Source organism: Tenrec ecaudatus, chromosome 14, assembly GCF_050624435.1.
Source record: "Tenrec ecaudatus isolate mTenEca1 chromosome 14, mTenEca1.hap1, whole genome shotgun sequence".
NCBI lineage: Eukaryota > Metazoa > Chordata > Mammalia > Afrosoricida > Tenrecidae > Tenrec > Tenrec ecaudatus.
This window is the reverse complement of record NC_134543.1, coordinates 91402953-91420840: the sequence shown is the minus strand read 5'-3', so window position 1 is coordinate 91420840 and position 17888 is coordinate 91402953. Positions and strand designations below refer to the sequence as shown.

The following is a 17888-nucleotide window of genomic DNA, read 5'->3' as shown; positions in this document are numbered from 1 at the left end:
CGGTTTTTGAAGTAAGAAACGGGACACTGATATTTTGTATTGTCTTACTGCCAGACCCCTTGTTCCTAATATACTGGAGTCTCTGGCCACCCAGGAGAAGCCTGCCAGTCCTATGCTTCCAGCTGGTGGCCTTCATGTGTAGGTAGTAATTGCTGTGATTCATTGCTGGTCTTTTCCAGAGAGCTGCTTTTGCACATTTTCCGGAGCTCTATGATTTTGCCCTCTCTAATGTGGCTGAAGTCGATACGCGGGGATCCCTGGTGAAGTATTTCGGCCCTCTGAGGTAAGGATAGCATGACAGGCCAACGGTGCTTTCCCTTGGGGTCCTAGCACTTGACCCCACTGTTGTTTTTAATCACCTTTATAATGAATTGCACTGCTGGAGGGAGGATACTCTTTATTGATGTCTGCAATTAGAGTGCTCTCTGGTAGTTGGGTTGCTTTAACCCTACCTACAATGCCTGAATTTTTAATTTCAGGGAAAAAAATTTCTTTGCTTTTATTCTTTACTTTCATAGTTATCGATATATATAACAACCAAAATATATTTTAAAAATATAAAATTTGCAATGTTTTTAAAATGTAACCAAATTTTCACATTTGTCCATAGATTTATAATACAAGAATAAAAAAGCACCTTAATTTCTATATTATTTTTCATCTTATTTTATTATTAAATTAAAAAACAAACTTATTTTATTTATAAAATATAATACAAAATGTATTTGTGTATAATTTTAGTTCGTGTGAAATTGAACAAAACAATTTTTTTTCCTTTGTGATAAAAGATGAACTCTGCATTTGCTGCAAAAAAATACTGGTGCACTCTTGCAATTGCATCTTCCTCTGTTTGTGACCTCGGGGTAATAATGGTGAAGACCAGCCAAACGGGTATCCCTTCCAGGGATACTTTTGGTAGCAGGACCTCTTCTCTCTTTGTTAGCAAGCGCAACACCGGTACAGCTAGTGGAAGGTCTGCCTCTTTCTGTTGGTCTACTACTTTTTCCCTCAAGAAGAAGAATTTCTTGATGTAGATGGCTTTGAACTTGTAGTTATTGGGATTGAATCTTCAATGTCACCAACTGAAGTTTCTAACTCATCTAACTCATCTTCACTAGCATTGTCATTACTAACTACGAGGTCTTCTAATTCATCCAAGTCAGAATAACCGGGCGTATATTCACTTCCGATCATGGGAAAAAATATTGTTATCAAAATAGTTTGAATAGCAATATAATTAAAATTTTATATGGTAAAATAAAAAATTTTAAATATAGTACACATTTTGTATACCAATTTCATCCATATTAGCATCTGATTCCTTGTCTGAGTCTCTACCGCTTCCATCTAGGTCATAAATTCGCTGTTTTCCATAAAACAAATCACAATCCATGCTGTGGTAATTTTTGTCACCGTTGATTCAAAAGACGCATGTAATGAAGTCGTTACATTTTGAAAAACAGGAAAAATATAATAAATATAATGTTTTTTATGAGTATTACACTTTTGATATAAAAACTACAGTTTTATGAACATATACAAAAAATGTCAAACACCAAAACTTCACTAGATTGAAAATTATCATAAAATGCAGTGCACACCAATGACCACTTAACCTCAAAGGCACCATCGGTCAAAACATGCACCACTAGTCAGGCAGTTTGCCGCTGAAACACATGCGGTATGCATTTGTACCAGTAAAGTGCGATGATTTCGTTGATGTCATTGGCGGCGGCGTCTCCAAAAACTATAATTTCTGTACCAGACTCGTTTTAATTAAATGTTATGAAAATGTCGCGCTCGGCGTTATAGGATTAAATCACTTATGTGAAACCACTTTTTCTCTATTTGTAAAATTTGAATTTTTAAGTGGCTTATTTAACTTTTTAACCATTTTATAGGGGGCTCGTACAACTCTTATCACAATCCATACATATATCCATGTGTCAAGCACATTTGTACATTTGTTGCCATCATCATTCTCAAAACATTTGCCTTCTACTTGAGCCCTTGGTATCAGCTCTTCATTTTCGCCCTCCCTCCTCACTCCCTCCCCTCATGAACCCTTGATAATTTATAAATTATTATTATTTTGTCATCTTAATGTTTTTCTTAGAGTACAGCTTACATGGGACTTCATGAGTCATCAACACTGCACGCCCAAAACTAATGGCATATTATTATATGTGATATGAAGAGATGTAGCTTACAGTTTCATGTGTTTATAATATATGAAATCAGTAATAATCCCCCGGCACATAGTTGTCAACCTGCTCTTTCAAAAAATCAGTAACAGCAAAGGTTTATTTACTCTGGGATAGTATTCGGTTAAGCATAAAATTATTTAATCCTCAAAACACTCCTGTGAGTAGTTGGTACCACTCTATATATAAGGAAACTGAGGCATAGAATCGGTAAATAATTTGCCTAGGTCACAAAGCAAGCAACTGGTAGAGACAAGCTTTGAACCCAGGCTGTCTGGATTCTAAACCTCAGAATTTAATGATTATGTTGTATAAGGGTGCTCCTAAACAAGCTTTTAAAGCATTTTTAGGAGGGGGGGGGCTCTTACAAACTTAGAACAGTCTATTATTCAGTTGTTTCAAGCACTCTTATACATATGGTGCCATCATCATTTCCAAAACCCAAAAAAAGTTTGTGGAAAAATTTCCATTATCCTTCCACTCCATTTCTCCACAGACATTTCGGAGCTCCCTTATGCTTTCTTCTCATCTTTAGAAGAAATAATTGCGTTAAGTTTATTGGCCATTTAGAATGCAACCAACTGAGGGTGGTTGGTTGGTTTGTTCTTTTTATTAAGAGGATTCAGTAACTCTTAAATAATACCACATAAATCAACTGTTACATAATACCACATAAATCAACCGCATACAATTCTGTGAACTGTTTTTTTAATCAATGAATATTGATATTTTCCTATTGTGAACAATCTGCAACAAGGATCCTCTATGTTTTCATGTCTAAAACTTGGTTTGATGCCGTGGAACAGGTAGTCAATGGAAATAAGGGATTACAATGTGCTGCCTGTTACTAACCCTCCTTCAGAAGAGGCTCCCCTCGTTCCCTCATTGACACTGCACCAGGGGTGCTATCACGAGGTCAGTGGCGCATCAGCATTGGCAAGTCAAGAACATCAACAACCAGAAAAAAACCGTTTCCTCAGCATGCTCTGAGTTTGCTCAGAAATGGACCAGCTCCTGCTCTTCAAGTCATTGGCATTTCTGTGTGAATTTCTCACACTATCCTTTTCTGTTTGGATTGCCTTGTCTTAAAAATAGATTTTTTTTTAGGAGTCTTTTCGTGTCCTGGATACTAGTCCTTTACCTAGTTTGTGTGGTGTACATTTTGTCTTCGTTTCTCACTTCTTTTTAAATTGTGTTTATGGTTTCTTTTGGAATTATAGCTGTTGTCTAATTTCCTTTAGTCTGCGCTGCTGTCCTTAGGTGGAAGGGTGAGCCTGGGGGCTCGGTGGTGAAAGCCCCAGCTGCTGACAGACAGACAGGCCGTGCTTGACCCCCTCTGCTGCTTTGTGGGAGAAAGCTGTGGGCGTAAAGAGGGACCTCTGGAAGTCCTGCCCTTTAGGGGTGCTTAGAACTAGAACCCACACAAAGGCAGCATGGTTGGTTGGGGTTTTAGACTAACCATAAGGTTATAAAAGCACCGTGATGTGTTTGTAAAACACATGCACCTCTGGCTGCTTCAGTGTGGCTCTATGTGGCTTATGAGCAGGAAGACGAAGCAGAGAGCTGTGTGTATCCGGCCTCCAGTGAGCTCTTTTTCTCTGTGGCGTCTCCAAATGAGGTCATCAAGCTGCAACCTGATTGACAGGCTAGACTCCAGCAGATTATATAACTGCCACAGGAGGCTTGCAGCTCTTTTCATTTTGAGTTAGGGCTCATCAACAAATGGAGATTACAGAAGCTTTGCTCCTTCCCTTCCTTAAAGTCATGTGTTTAAAGCATAAGTCGTTCTGCACGGAGGAGGCAGCTTCTCCTCAGCCATGTTTTAAGTGCTTTCCACCGCAGGGGCCCATCTTCCAGGAGGGTATCAGACAGCGCTCATAAGGTTTTCAGCGACTTATCCCTCAGTGTCTCATTCTGTTGTACACTGTGAGTCAGCAATGACCGGAAAGCACTTAACAACGGTCCCTGGGAAGAGAACTTTCTCCTCCTCCTCTGGTCTGTACGCTGGGAGCTCACTGAAACCTGCCTGTCGCAGGTGACCCTGCTGGTAAATGAAATTTTGGTGGTTTGCTTCCAGCATCCCAGCCAGAAGAAAGCCACCACAATGACAGACTGACAGACAAGTAATGATGGCAGTGTGACCCCTCCTGCCACCCCTCACTGCTGTTTGGTCAGTTAGGGTTCATGGCGACCCTCAACAGACTCTCTTAGACTATATATTTGTACGAGAGCTGGATCCTCTCGCTCCTGTGGAGCAGCTGGCGGCGTAAATTGCCGATCACACAAATAGCCCAGCGCCGACCCTGCAGCTCCACTAGGGCTTTCCTCAGCATTCTTATTAGGGACATGCAAACTAAAGTCACACGAGGCGTGTACCGTTACGCTACACTTATTAGAATTGCTCGTGGAAAAACAAAGGGGACGGTATTGACTCTTTGCAGATAAAGAGAAATTGGAAGTCATACATTGCTGGTGGGAATTAAAACTGATAGCCTCCTTGGAAAATTTTGAGAGTGGCTTGTAAAATTATACATACACTTTATACAACCCAACAAATACAGATGTCCCCGTGAAAAGTAGTATTCTCATAGAAATCTATAAAAATGTGTGCATAAATGTGGTGAAGAAAGCTAATGGTGCCCGGCTACCAAAAGATACAGCATCTGGGGTCTTAAAGACTTGAAGATAAACAAGCGGCCATCTAGCCCAGAAGCATCAAAGCCCACATGGAAGAAGCACACCAGCCTGTCTGACCACAAGGTGCAGAAGGGACCAGTTATCAGACATCAAAGAACTCAAAATCATATCAATGGGTGCCAACCTCCCGGATACGATCAATGAAGACAAACGAGTGCATAAGCAAATGTGGTGAAGGAAGCTGATCGTGCCCAGCTATCAAAAGATATAGTGTCTGGGGTCTTAAAGGCTCGAAGATAAACAAGTGACCATCTAGCTCAGAAGCAACAAAGCCCACATGGAAGAAACACACCAGCCTGTGTGACCATGAGCTGTCGAAGGGATCAGGTATCATTGTAAATGTGGGTGAGTGCAGAGTGGAGACTCAGTTTATTGGTGTCCAAATGGACACCCCCTTACTGAAGTGTTGTGGGGAGGAGATTAGCCAGTCAGGGTTCAGAGTAGCAACGATGAAACATAACTTTCCTCTAGCTCTTAAATGCTTCCTCCCCCCACTATCATGATCCCAATTCTGCCTTACAAATCTGGCTAGACCAGAGGATGTACATAAGGCACAGATGGCAACTGGAAACGGAATCCAGGACAGATGACTCCTTCAGGACCAATAGTGAGAGTGGCAATGCCTGGAGGGTGGAGAGAATGTGGGGTAGAAAGCGGGAACTGATTACAAGAATCTACGTATAGCCTCCTCCCTGGGGGATGGACAGCAAAGAAGAAGGCGGGGGAGACATCGGACAGTGTAATATATGACAAAAAAATAATTTATGAATGCTGAAGGTTTCATGAGGTAGGGGGCTATGGGGAGGGAGGGGGAAAAAGCTGATATTAAAGGCTCAAGTAGAAGGCAAATGTTTTGCGAATGATGATGGCAACAAATGTACATATGTTCTTGACACAATGGATGTATGTATGGATTGTGATAAGAATTGTACGAGCCCTTAATAAAAGATTTTTAAAAATGTATATCAGGGCTTTATTTATAAACGTTAAATGCTGGGAACAACACAAATACCTTTAAGTGCTGATCGGATAAATAAACCGTGATGCATTTTCATAGTAGAATGTTACTCAGCAATAAAGAGGAGCCCAACAGGATAGGAGACTCTCACATGCATTACACTCTGTGAAAAATGATCCCAACTATTTAATCATCAGGAAGGGATACCTTCTAGAGTTAGGAAACAGATCAGTGATTTCCAGGGGTTGGGATGGGCAGTGGGCTGGATATTAAAAGAGCAATTTGGGGAAGATTAGGAGACTCTTGAACTACTGGCAAGTTGCCATGCTTCATACTTGAAGTCAAGTAGGTTAAGAAATATTTTTGCCTGAATGTTCTTTTTTTGCAGTTCAAACACACTCCACCAGGTGGCATCATACCTCTGCTTGCTGCCAACCCTTCCTAAAAATGAAGACACAACATTTGATAAAGGATTTCTATTGGAATTGTTGGTAAATACCATTATTATTTAACGTGTGTGTGTGTGTGTGTGTGTGTGTGTGTGTGTGTTTAACCTGCCTTTCTTTTTGAGTCATCTTGAAGCTGTAGGTCTGGAACAGCTTTCTTCTAGAGCAGCGCTTCTCAACCTGGGGGTCGCAACCCCTTTGGGGGGGGGGTGTCAAATGACCCTTCACAGGGGTCGCCCGATTTATAACAGTAGCTAAATTATAGTTATGAAGTAGCAACGAAAATAATCTTATGGTTGGGGGTCACCAGGACCTGATTATTAAGGGGTTTCGGCATTAGGAAGGTTGAGAGCCCCTGCTCTAGTCTAGATCAAAGCATTCCCACCTCCTTTGGAATGGCATTATCATTTGGATCTGGTCAGGGGTCCCCCTTCCCCCAATCTCTTGAACGTTGGCTGATGGAGCCCTTCGCCCCTTGAAGTGCTTGATGACATTGACCTTTTGGGGAGTCTTTTTGAGCAGTCTGTGTGTCAGATGCTAGACTGGGGCATTGAGGGTACGGATAGCTGAGCATTCCTGCTTTTAAGGCAGCCCCCTCCACCACCACCCACCACAACTCACAATCCATATAAATTCACACATCGAAATGCTGCTTTTAAAGATCAGTCACTTACAGTGAGTACCTTGAATACTATAATCATTAGCAAATCTCAGGAATCCTGTTTAAGTAATCTAAGGGATTTTCTGAATCATTGTTGGAGATGAGGGCCTCTAGCTCCCAAACTAATACTTTTTTTGGTATTCGTTTTAAAATTAAAGTAATATATCATTTTAGAAATAAAACCCAATTACTGAGGCATATAAAGTTAAAAAGTGGAAATCTTACCCTTTTGACTTTAATTTTGTCCCCTATAGATAACAGTTGTATCTCTTTCCCTCCTGATGTTTTTTAATTATTATTTTTTTAATTTATGTCCCTCTCTTCAATTATATATAATGCATGAGTACTATCAAAACTACACTATGGAAATGAATACACCAAAATGCACATACTTATAGGACTTTTTAATATGGATTTACCTGCAAGTACACATCATCGAGTAATCCAGTTTTGTGTGTATTTTGTAAACAAACTGGGTCATACTTAGTAGTTTTGTGGCCTCCCCTTGCCCCCATGTGGGGCTCCACTCTCGGGGTCAGTCGTTTGAGTAATACATTGTTGGTAGTTGCCTTAAGTCCATTCTGACCGGTGCAACCTGGTGTATGGGTGTGTGCTGAGTGGGACTGCACTCCTTGGGGTTTTCAAAGCTGGGGCCTTTTAGAAGCAGATTGCCCCACCTCACTGCTGGGTGGTCTTGAACCATTATCCCTTTTTGTGGGTGTGTTTGTCGTCTAGCTCGTCACCAGTGAACCACCCAAGGACTCCTGGGGCAGTATCCACAAACCCGAACTCACTGCCATCCAATTGATTCCAACTCATAGTGGCCCTGTAGGACAGGGATGGACTGGCCCTGTGGGTTTCCGGGACTGTAATTCCTTATGTGAGTAGCAGGCCCCATCTTGCACCAAGGGAATGGCATTGTGTATAATATATAAGATGCTCCCAAGTTAACCTACAAAAGGTATATATTTCTACCAACATGATACATATTTTATCTAAGTCTTTCACAGCGTAGGATATTTTAATTTCCCCCATTTTTTGACAGTGAATGGAGGGGGTTGGTGGGTGGGCAGGGAGATAGCCAGTTTTACTGTTTTGTTTTCTGACTGCTATTAGGTTGGTCGGCTTTTTGTATGTTTTTAGGTGACCTGACATTGTAGGGATGGTAGCACGTGACATAAGAGCACGTTTATGAATTGTCGAATGGGAAACTGATCTGTCTGTAAACTTGAACCCAATGCACCCTAACAAGTTTGTCCAACTAATTTTTTAGAGCCCTTTCATGCATTTTTTGTGCACATGCAAAACCATACAAGGCACACAGGTTTGTGACTTACTTTCCAGGCGGATACGTTGAATACAGGGTGTGAAGTGCAATCCTTCACCAGAAGATAGACAGTGGTGTGCTAATTTGGGGCCAGTGACAAGACACCATGTGTAGCAGATGTTTAAGCCTAGTAACAGGTGTTTAATGGCTGGAGAGAAATCCTTAGGAAGGGCTGTAAAATTAATTCAAGTAGAAAAGTCCTATTTTTATCACAGTAGTCAGTGCATGAAATATATGGCTCAGATTGCCTGTCTTTTTATGACTCATGGCTCATTGTCTCGGAGCACAGGTGCTCTCTTAAAAATCCCGTGTGGTATTTTCTGACAACATAAAATCTCTCCTAAATCAAACCCCGCTCATGAGTTTGGAATCCATAGCATCCTGACTATAGAAAGAAATAAGGATTTTCCCAGACTCTTTCTAATGGAAGATAAAGTTGATCCTGTGCCTTTTAAGATCTTATGGATAAGTTCTTTTTTTGTTTTACCAAAAGAAAATATCTTTAAGAATCTATAGTGTAACCACATCCTTCATTTCCTTCTTTTTCACAGGTTTCATTAGGACTTGGCAGCCTTCTAAATTAAAATTGCAATGAAAAGTTTGAAATGTATATATTACTAGGATGTTATCTCAGTAACATTTTTTCCCCTAAGATGATATCAGTGCTGAAGAGAGCTTGACACAGTTTCCCATATATATTATTCTGGTTTCTGTTAATTAGATGATATTATTTTTATCTTACTGAAGATAGATGGTTAAACTGTTAGCGGTGGAAGCGTCTATAGATCAGCAAGTTCAGGTCCCTCGTTTTGCTTAGTAGAAAGCCGAGGCCTGGCATGAGGGGCCCTTCCTGGATTGGATGGCAGTGAGTGAAGGACTGAAAGCTGTAGCCCAGGACTGAGGTTGAAGCTCTCCGTCTGCAAGTCTCAGGCACTGTTTGAACGTGCTGTTTCATTTTCGTGAGGACCTGGGATGTGAGTGGCATTGTATGTATCTTACTGAAAAGGACCCCAAGATCACCTCCCCAGGTTTCACATAGTTCGAAAGTGGAAGACCTGGGATTTGAACGTCAGTCTGATTCCAAAGCCCACCCCACTTTTCACTCTGTCATTGATGCAGAGTAGGGGAAAGAAAAGAAAAATAATTTAAGTGCTACAGGAACTGTTAAAGGCGTGAAACATCTCATCTCATTCTTCATGGTGTGTTTTCTGAGAAATTGCTTTGGTTGGCAATGAATGCCTCTAACTTTCTACCTGGACCTGTTTTCTTTCTTTCAGGTATCTCGTCATGAACGTCGAATTTCTCAGATTCAGCAGCTAAACCAAATGCCTTTATATCCGACTGAGAAAATAATATGGGATGAAAACATTGTCCCAACTGAGTATTACTCTGGAGAAGGTTAGCATTTAGTTTACCTTTAAGAAATAAAACGTGTTTGCTTAGAGGAATAAGCTGGAGCGTGAGCTTTGTGGAGAAGGAGTCCTGGTGTTTGCAGTTAAAGCTTTAACGAAACTGCTCAGAGTACACAAACGAGCAGTGGTGTCGGTCCGCGCTCCTCCAGATAGTGAGCTGTCACAACACCTAGAGCATCCCTCCACGCCGTTGCGGTGTTCTTGCTCTTGACCAGGCTGCTTTTGCATTGACAGGACCACTCCCACCTCCTGGTAGCCATTGCCTTGATTGTATTTTCTCTCCAGATTTTACTGGTAAAGCTATGTTTCACTCCCTGTTGTTCAGTTCTTTCAAGAAGTGCTCCCGCGTCTGGATGCCACTTGTTTGAAATTCTCTTTGGCAGCTCTGCGCTTGGCTGTAGCAGAAGGTTTGCTCAACTTTAATTTGTTAGTCAGCACTGTGTCAGTGGAACCAATGGAAATGTTTGTGGTGGTGGCTTTTCCTCTGCTGTTAATTACTGAACCTCTTCAATTCGAGCCCAAGTGAAATTAGTATTCTCTTCACATACTGATGTGGATGCCAGGCTTCATCTTCCACATCTTCCGAAAACAAGGTATTTGTTGGTAAACTGCTTTCTCTGGGAATACTGACTCTCTAAACTTGGGAAGCATAAATGATTGGCCCTTTCTTCTTTCCATGCTTCACCATAAATTAGTAACTTGTTTTGCTTCAAATTTAGCAGGATTCGTGTTGCTCTGAGAAGGGACTCTTTTCAAACTGAGGTTTTATCCTTCTTAGTGCCTCAGACTTGACCCTGTTCAGACAACGAAAAGTCAGTATGAGTGTATTTTGGTATAAAATAATTTGAAATCCAGAAATATCTTTCCATAATAGACATTTCCCACAGACTTTCTGAAGAACCTTCATATTCTCACTGTATAAAATAAGTCCAGAAAGCAATTAGAATTGTTGTTGTTTGGGTTTTTTTTTAAATCATTTTATTAGGGGTCCACAATCCATACATACATCAGTTGTGTAAAGCACATTTGTGCATTCATTGCCCTCATCATTCTGAAAACATTTGCTTTCCACTTAAGCCCCTGGCGTCAGCTCCTCGTTTTCCCCCTCCCTCCCCTCCCTCATAAACCCTTGATAATTTATAAGTTATTATTTTGGCATTTCTTGCACTGTCTGACATCTCCCTTTACCCACTTTTCTGTTGTCCATCCTCCAGGGAAGGGGTTATATGTAGAACCTTGTAATTGGTTCCCCCTTTCCAACCCACCTTCCTCTACCCTCTTGGTACCGACACTCTCACCAATGGTCCTGAAAGGATCATCCGCCCTGGATTCCCTGTGTTTCCAGTTTCTATCTTTACCCAGTGTACATCCTCTGGTCTAGCCAGATGTGTGAAGTAGAATTGGGATCATAATAGTGGGGAGGGAGGAAGCATTTAAGAACTAGAGGAAAGTTACATGTTTCATCATTGCTACAACGTACTCTGACTGGCTTGTCTCCTCTCTGGGACCCTTCTGTAAGGGGATGTCCAGTGGCATACAAATGGGCTTTGGGTCTCCACTCCACACTCCCCCCTCATTCATAATGATACGATTTTTTGTTCTGATGATGCCTGATACCTGATCCCTTCAACACCTCGTGATTGCACAGGCTGGTGTGCTTCTTCCACGTGGGCTTTGTTTTTCTTCTGTGCTAGATGGCTGCTTGTTTACCTTCAAGCCTTTAAGACCCCAGATGCTATACCGTTTGATAGCCAGGCACCATCAGCTTTCTTCACCACATTTGCTTATACACCCATTTGTCTTCAGTGGTCGTATCATGAAGGTGAGCACACAATGAAATGATTTTTTGTTCTTTGATGCCTGATAACTGATCCCTTCGGCACCTCATGATCACACAGGCTGGTGTGCTTCTTCCATGTGGGCTTTGTTGCTTCTGAGCTAGATGGCCACTTGTTTATCTTTAAGCTTTTAAGACCCCAGATGCTATATCTTTTTATAGCTGGGCACCTTCAGCTTTCTTCACCACATTTGCTTATTCACCACTTTGTCTTCAGCGTTTATGTCAGGAAGTTGAGCATCATAGAATGCCAATTTAATAGAAGAAAGTATTCTTGTATTGAGAGAGTACTTGAGTGGAGGCCCAATGTCCTTCTGCTACCTAATACTAAACTTATAAATATATGCACCTAGATCTATAATATATATGAGGATGCCTTTATTTAGACCTCTATAAATGCCCTTTGCCTCCTAGCTCTTTCCTCTATTTCCTTTGACGTTCCTCTTGGCCCACTGTCATGCTCTGTCTTCATTTGGGTTTCAGTAATTCCTCTTGGTTACATTACCCTTGATCACATCCTACCAGGCCTCCTACACCCTCCACACCACCGATTTGGATCACTTGTTCCCTTGTCCCTGGGTTTGTTAACACCACTACCTTTACCCCCACCTCTCCCGCTCCCATGTCCCCCTGGAATTGTCAGTCCCATGGTTTTCTCCTCCAATAATTTTTTTAAACGTTTAATTAGGGGCTCCTATAACTCTTATCACAATCCATACATACATCAATTGTGTAAAGCACATCTGTACATTCATTGCTCTCCAATAATTGTTTTTAAGAGACCTAATAATTCAAGGAAGGAGCCCCTGTGGACAGCTAAGCTGAAGGTCGGCCGCCCAAACCAGTAGGCCCGTTGAAGAAAGTGAGGCAGTTTATTCACTCCTGTAAAGGTGTGCCGTCTGGGGACCCTGAGGAACACTCTCCCCTGCAGTGCAAAGTCGTCGGTGCCTGAGGTGGACTTGGTGGCAGTGGGAGTGGAGTCAGCACAAAGAGGAACATTCATGTGCCTCTGTGAGGGGTGGTGTTTGGTAGCATGTTATACTGCAGTCTCGGCTAGCGACCCTCACGAAAAGGCATTGTCAGTTGATAATAAACCTTTGTTTTGTATCCAACTGAGAAAATACTGGGATGAAAATATTGTTCTGGAGAAGGTATGCTATGGAACACAGATACCGTTTTGTTCAAGCCATTCTTGTCGTTTTTTGCCTCCTTAATGCACTAAATTTGGTTCTAAATCCTCACAGTTAAGTATATGAGAAAGTACATTCTGACATATTTGGAAGACCTTTGATGGAATCTTAAGTAGGTCTCTAAAAGGCAAAACACCCCTTTGGGATATGTTGTCTTTTTAATAATTAAGAAACTCAGAAATCCTTTAAAGAAAAAATGTTGTCTTAATATCTACTTTTTGGTATTGTCCTGTACTGCTGATCTAAGCTTCAAACCTCTTTTGCTTCGTACCAAGTACCACCTTTCTCCAGTCCTCTGATTGATGCAGTTCCGTGGGAAGGGCCGGCTGGCCGCATGGTGGAACAACAGCACCGCAGACTGATGCCCTTGCCGGTGGCTTGCCTGAAACATGGCTGTGGGGCCGCTACTCTTTCTTCACCATGGGGCTGGGTGGTGGTGGTCGTGGTGGGGCCCAATTTCTGATGTCGTGAAGGAGGCGAGATCAAAGCTAATATGGTAGCTTCTGCAGCTGTTTGCCAGCGTCCTAGGAAAGTGTGAAATTAGGACAGATGTGCAAATTTTAAGTAAAAACAGTTTAAGGAGCTCTGTGAAAAAATGTTTACTGTGGCACTGACGAAACACAACTCTCCTAGTTTTTTAATGCTTCCCTCCCTGCCACCAGCTTAGCCCCAATTCTACCTTACAAATCTGCCAGCCCAGAGCATGCACACAGGTACAGCTCAGCGCTCTTAACACAGGAAATCCAGGACAGACAAACCCCGTAGGACCGAGCATGAGAGCAGCGATACCAGGAGGGTAAGGGAAGGGGGCACTATAAGGGGGAATCAATCACGATGATTGACATATAACCACCTTCCCAGGGGCATGGACAACAGAAAAGTGGGCAAGGGAGACTGCAGTCAGTATAAGACAGGAAAAAAAAGAAGAAGAAAAACCAGTAATTTATAAATTATCAAGGGTTCACCTGGGATGGGGGTGGGAGTGGGGCAGCTGATACCAAAGGCTCAAGTAGAAAGAAAATGTTTTGAAAATGGTGATGGCAACATACGTACTAATGTGCCTGACACAATGGAAATAGGTATTGGATTGTGATAAGAACTGTAAGTGCCCCCAATAAAATGATTTTTTTTAATGTTCACTGTGTTTCACCTTTTAAAACAAGATAAGGAAGATGCAGAAAGCCCTACAATGCGTAGAGCTTACTGAGTAGATCACCGAGAAACCTTTGCATCATCTGACCCAGAGCCCCACCCTGCCTTCTCCCAAAGAACAGCCCTTGTCCTCTCACCTGAACCTGAACGTGACTCCTTCCTGGCTTCTCTAACGTTTCTTGTTAATTTATTACCCAAGTATGTGTCCTTTGATGCCCCAGTCAATCTGACTTTTGCTTTTTGAACCCCGTTTGTTTTACAGGTACATCCCCTCATCATTCTGGTTTCATCTGTTGAAGAACCTGTGTTGTTTGCCTGCAGGTTTCCCACGGTCTAGATGTTTCTGGTTAACTGCTAATTGTGTATTTCAGCATATCCCTCCATTCTCCATTGTTTCTTGAAAATTGGCAACCAGATAGAGAGGCTTGATCAGGCTGAGGCTCAGTATTTTTGGCGAGATGTTAGATGGTGGAACATTCAGTCACTTAGAGGCAAAAAATATCTTCTTATTTCTCTTTTTTTCAGTGGCCTTTGGTGCCAAATGCTTAGACTCAGTAATTCCTCGAGTGTTACAACCTAGAGGAAAAGCACTATTTCCGTTCAGCACTATAAAAACAGCCATGTCTGTAGCCCAAGTGACCCTTTTCCTATGATGCTAAACTTTCTTGGCTGCTCACGAAACTGTTCTTGAGTTGTGTTGGACGCCATCTAGAGCGATCACGATTACTCCCTAATGATTAATCCGGCCATTCTGTGATGTGTTGCCGCAAGCTGAGCACTCGTTCGTGTTTCTTTCGTTAGAATGCATGTCATTGAGTTCACTTCTGTAAGTTGGAGAAGAAATTGATAGTCTTTGACCAGAATTGCTTCTTTTACCACCACAGAACTTATCCTGGGTATTTTTTATGGGTGTGCTTCAAACAGCTGTAGGCACCCAGAGTAATTTTGGGGTTATTCTACACATTTGAGTTAAGCACACTCATGGCTTTTGGGTATGTATACTTTCACACGGGTGTGTGAGTCCACAGGGAGCCTTATTTCTTATCTAAGATCCATCAACCTCAGACCTCAAAAAGAGAGTTAGCTTACAAATCAGAATTTACCCAGGTAAATTATGTAGCATTTTGTATATTAGTGTTCTTGTTCTTAGGTATATTGTGGGATCCAGTCCCACAAACGAATGGGTCCTTAGGAAGGACGTGTGCGATTAAGGAAAAATACATGGGACAGAAAACATGTAAATAAATAGGCACAGGGGCTCATCTTCGATGTTGGGATAAGAGTAAGCGAGCTAGTTATTTTACAGTGAGTCTGTATAGTGGCGAGGCATGCACGGCATCATTAGACACATCTACAGTCGATAGGGCAAAGGGAGTCTGAGATACCTGGTGTCCTTTTAGGAGAACACCTCAGAGGAAGTATGTGGCAGGCGAGTGAACCATGGTGTCAGGTGGTGCCAATCACTCCTCAAGAGTAGTAAACAGAGCAGGAACACATGCTACTAGAGGTGAGCATCCTCTTTCTCTTACCAGTGTGTGTGAGAAACCAGGGGAGAACCTGCCCCCTTGCAGAGGGATGTGTGAAGAAGCTGCTTCCTGGAGAAGTATGTGCATGTGCAGTCACTATAAGTACTGGGCAGCCCAGGGACAAAGGAGAAGCTGACTGCTGGTGATAAGGAAATGGAGAGCGACTGCTTTCAAAGATAGGCGTCTTTCAGCTGAGTAGTGAGCACCCTTAACAATAGCTTTGCACTAGCGTCTTAAAGGAAGGCAGTGTGGAGAGGAATATCTCTCTCTCTCTCTCTCTCTCTCTCTCTCTCTCTCTCTCTCTCTCTCTCTCTCTCTCTCTCTCTCTCTCTCTGTGGAAGTCTTCTTTCACCTGAGTGCATCTTCCAAGCCCTGGGGTCATGAGTGTAATTAGGCCACTTACATTTTCATCCAGGTTCTCAGTTTCCCACAGGTCAGTGTTGTGTCTGACTCTAGAAGATATGGGTAAGGGTAATGAAAAAAGACGGATTTCCCAGTCTGATGTATGCTGAATTTTTCACATAAAATGAACATTTTTGTGTGAAAATAAAAGTTGTGTTCTAGTTTTTGTGTGAAAAGAAAGCTAATAATTATCAAATGGTAGTGGGCGCTGAGAATTTCATGGAAAAGCAGAATAGAAGGATGGAATTTTTCCGTGAACTTTTTTTGAAGACCCCTCCTATTGCTGTAGTTCAGGTACCATTAAATTAGATTCCTATCAAATTTGTGGTGCCAGTTTTTAAATAAATAGAACAGTTGTGTGATTAAAATGATGATTCAAATATGGGTGTTATTTTCATTTTCAGGTTGTCTTGCGCTTCCCAAGTTGAATTTGCAGTTTTTGACTCTTCATGACTACCTCCTCAGGAACTTCAATCTCTTCCGCTTGGAGTCGACCTATGAAATCAGACAGGACATCGAGGACAGTGTTAGCAGAATGAAGCCATGGTGAGCACACTCCGTGCAAGCAGTGCTGGACATGCTGTTCCCAGAAACCACCTCAGTGTAACGCACCTGACATGACGCTGCCCTCTGGCATACCAGACACCTGCCACTTGAGAAAGGATTTCACGTGAATTAAAATTTCACAAGAGTTACAATATTAAATGCGAATATAAGCTGTTTGGGGTGGGCCTGCAAGACCGGGAGTCCAAGGAGAAAGGTCACTGGGCTAGGGCAGTGGGGGAAGAGACAATGTCAAAAGAAGTCGGTTGGATATTTGTGAAAAGTATCGAGAGAGAAAGAGGGGAGTGGGTTGGCCTGCCGCCGACCAGCATGGGGTAGGACAGTTCAGTAGTGGGCGAAGCTTACGGTAACTGGGTTTCCTCCCACCCCAGCTGTTCTGGTAACGATGGCAATAGTTTCCTGCACCTTTCTAAAAGGACTTGTCAGCCGGGGAGGATGCGCACGGAGAGCATTACATGGACACACCCAGATGGCCTTGACGAGACAAATTGGCCAGAATTATTTTGGGGGCCAGTTAAGTAGATGCATTTATTTCAGGAACTACTGTTTAATCTCGACTCCCCACCTGCTAGCTGATGTCTACCATTCCTTTAGTTAAAAAAGATCTTTCATTTTCGTTAGTTTTTGTAGGCATCTGGACATTACAAGATTTGTGAACACTAATTTGACTTTTTGTCGGCAAATGCTCTTCATTCCCAAATTCAGTCTAAATATGAATTGATGTAAATAAGTTGCTATCTATCAGGAGTGACCACAAACGGATGCATTTTATTCTATGAAGTGATTTTTTTATCACACCAGGCATAAATACTCCATTACGCTGCCTTCTCTTGAGAGACTGACTGTATTGTGAATGTGAAATGACTCAGGTATCTTCCAGGCTTCTCTCATTACTAATTACAGAGAGCTACATGGATACTATGATTATGGTCTATTTTTTCTCTCCTAAATTTTATTTCATATATAGTTCTATTTTTTAATTATTATGTGAAAAGTTATTTCGGGTGAGGTTCTGAAGCACAACATTGAAGGGAGTTTATTTTTGACTTAGTAATTAGTTGAGTCAGTAAGCTGGCTAGCAGAATGAAATTTGTATACCACTGGTGAGCATCACTGCCCACAGTTCTGCTCAAATTACTGCCAATTGTTTGGGGAGTGCTTGCTTAATCAGGAAACTTGCATAAGTTGGTTACCTTAAATTGATATGTCCAGATCCTTAGCCTAATTTTGGCCATTTTAGAAATTGGGAGTTTATTAATTAGCAATTCAAATACAGCTCACTTATATTTTTCTTAACAGCCAAATAAAACCAAAATTCCATCTAATCTGTTATGAAACAACAAAAAAAAATTTTTTGTTACACCATTTTCAGTAGAGTGGAGAAAACGACACTTTTGGTGTTAACCCTCGCAGATTTTAATAAAGCTTTAAAAAAAAATCCTTGTTCCTGATAGACCCTCATTTAAACCTGCTAAAAATCATGAGGCATGAAAGAGCCAGGCTGACTTGTTT

At 41.8% G+C, this 17888-nt stretch overlaps 1 protein-coding gene across 1 annotated transcript in view; it reads left to right on the top strand.

The window, feature by feature from the left end:
• Positions 1 to 17888, top strand: part of AQR (aquarius intron-binding spliceosomal factor) — a 104517-nt gene that overhangs the window by 34357 nt on the left and 52272 nt on the right. Inside the window, exons 13-16 of the mRNA XM_075530610.1 lie at positions 180 to 283; positions 6248 to 6350; positions 9571 to 9691; positions 16217 to 16358. Of these exons, the coding sequence (XP_075386725.1) occupies positions 180 to 283; positions 6248 to 6350; positions 9571 to 9691; positions 16217 to 16358 (470 nt within the window). The remainder of the gene's footprint in view (positions 1 to 179; positions 284 to 6247; positions 6351 to 9570; positions 9692 to 16216; positions 16359 to 17888) is intronic.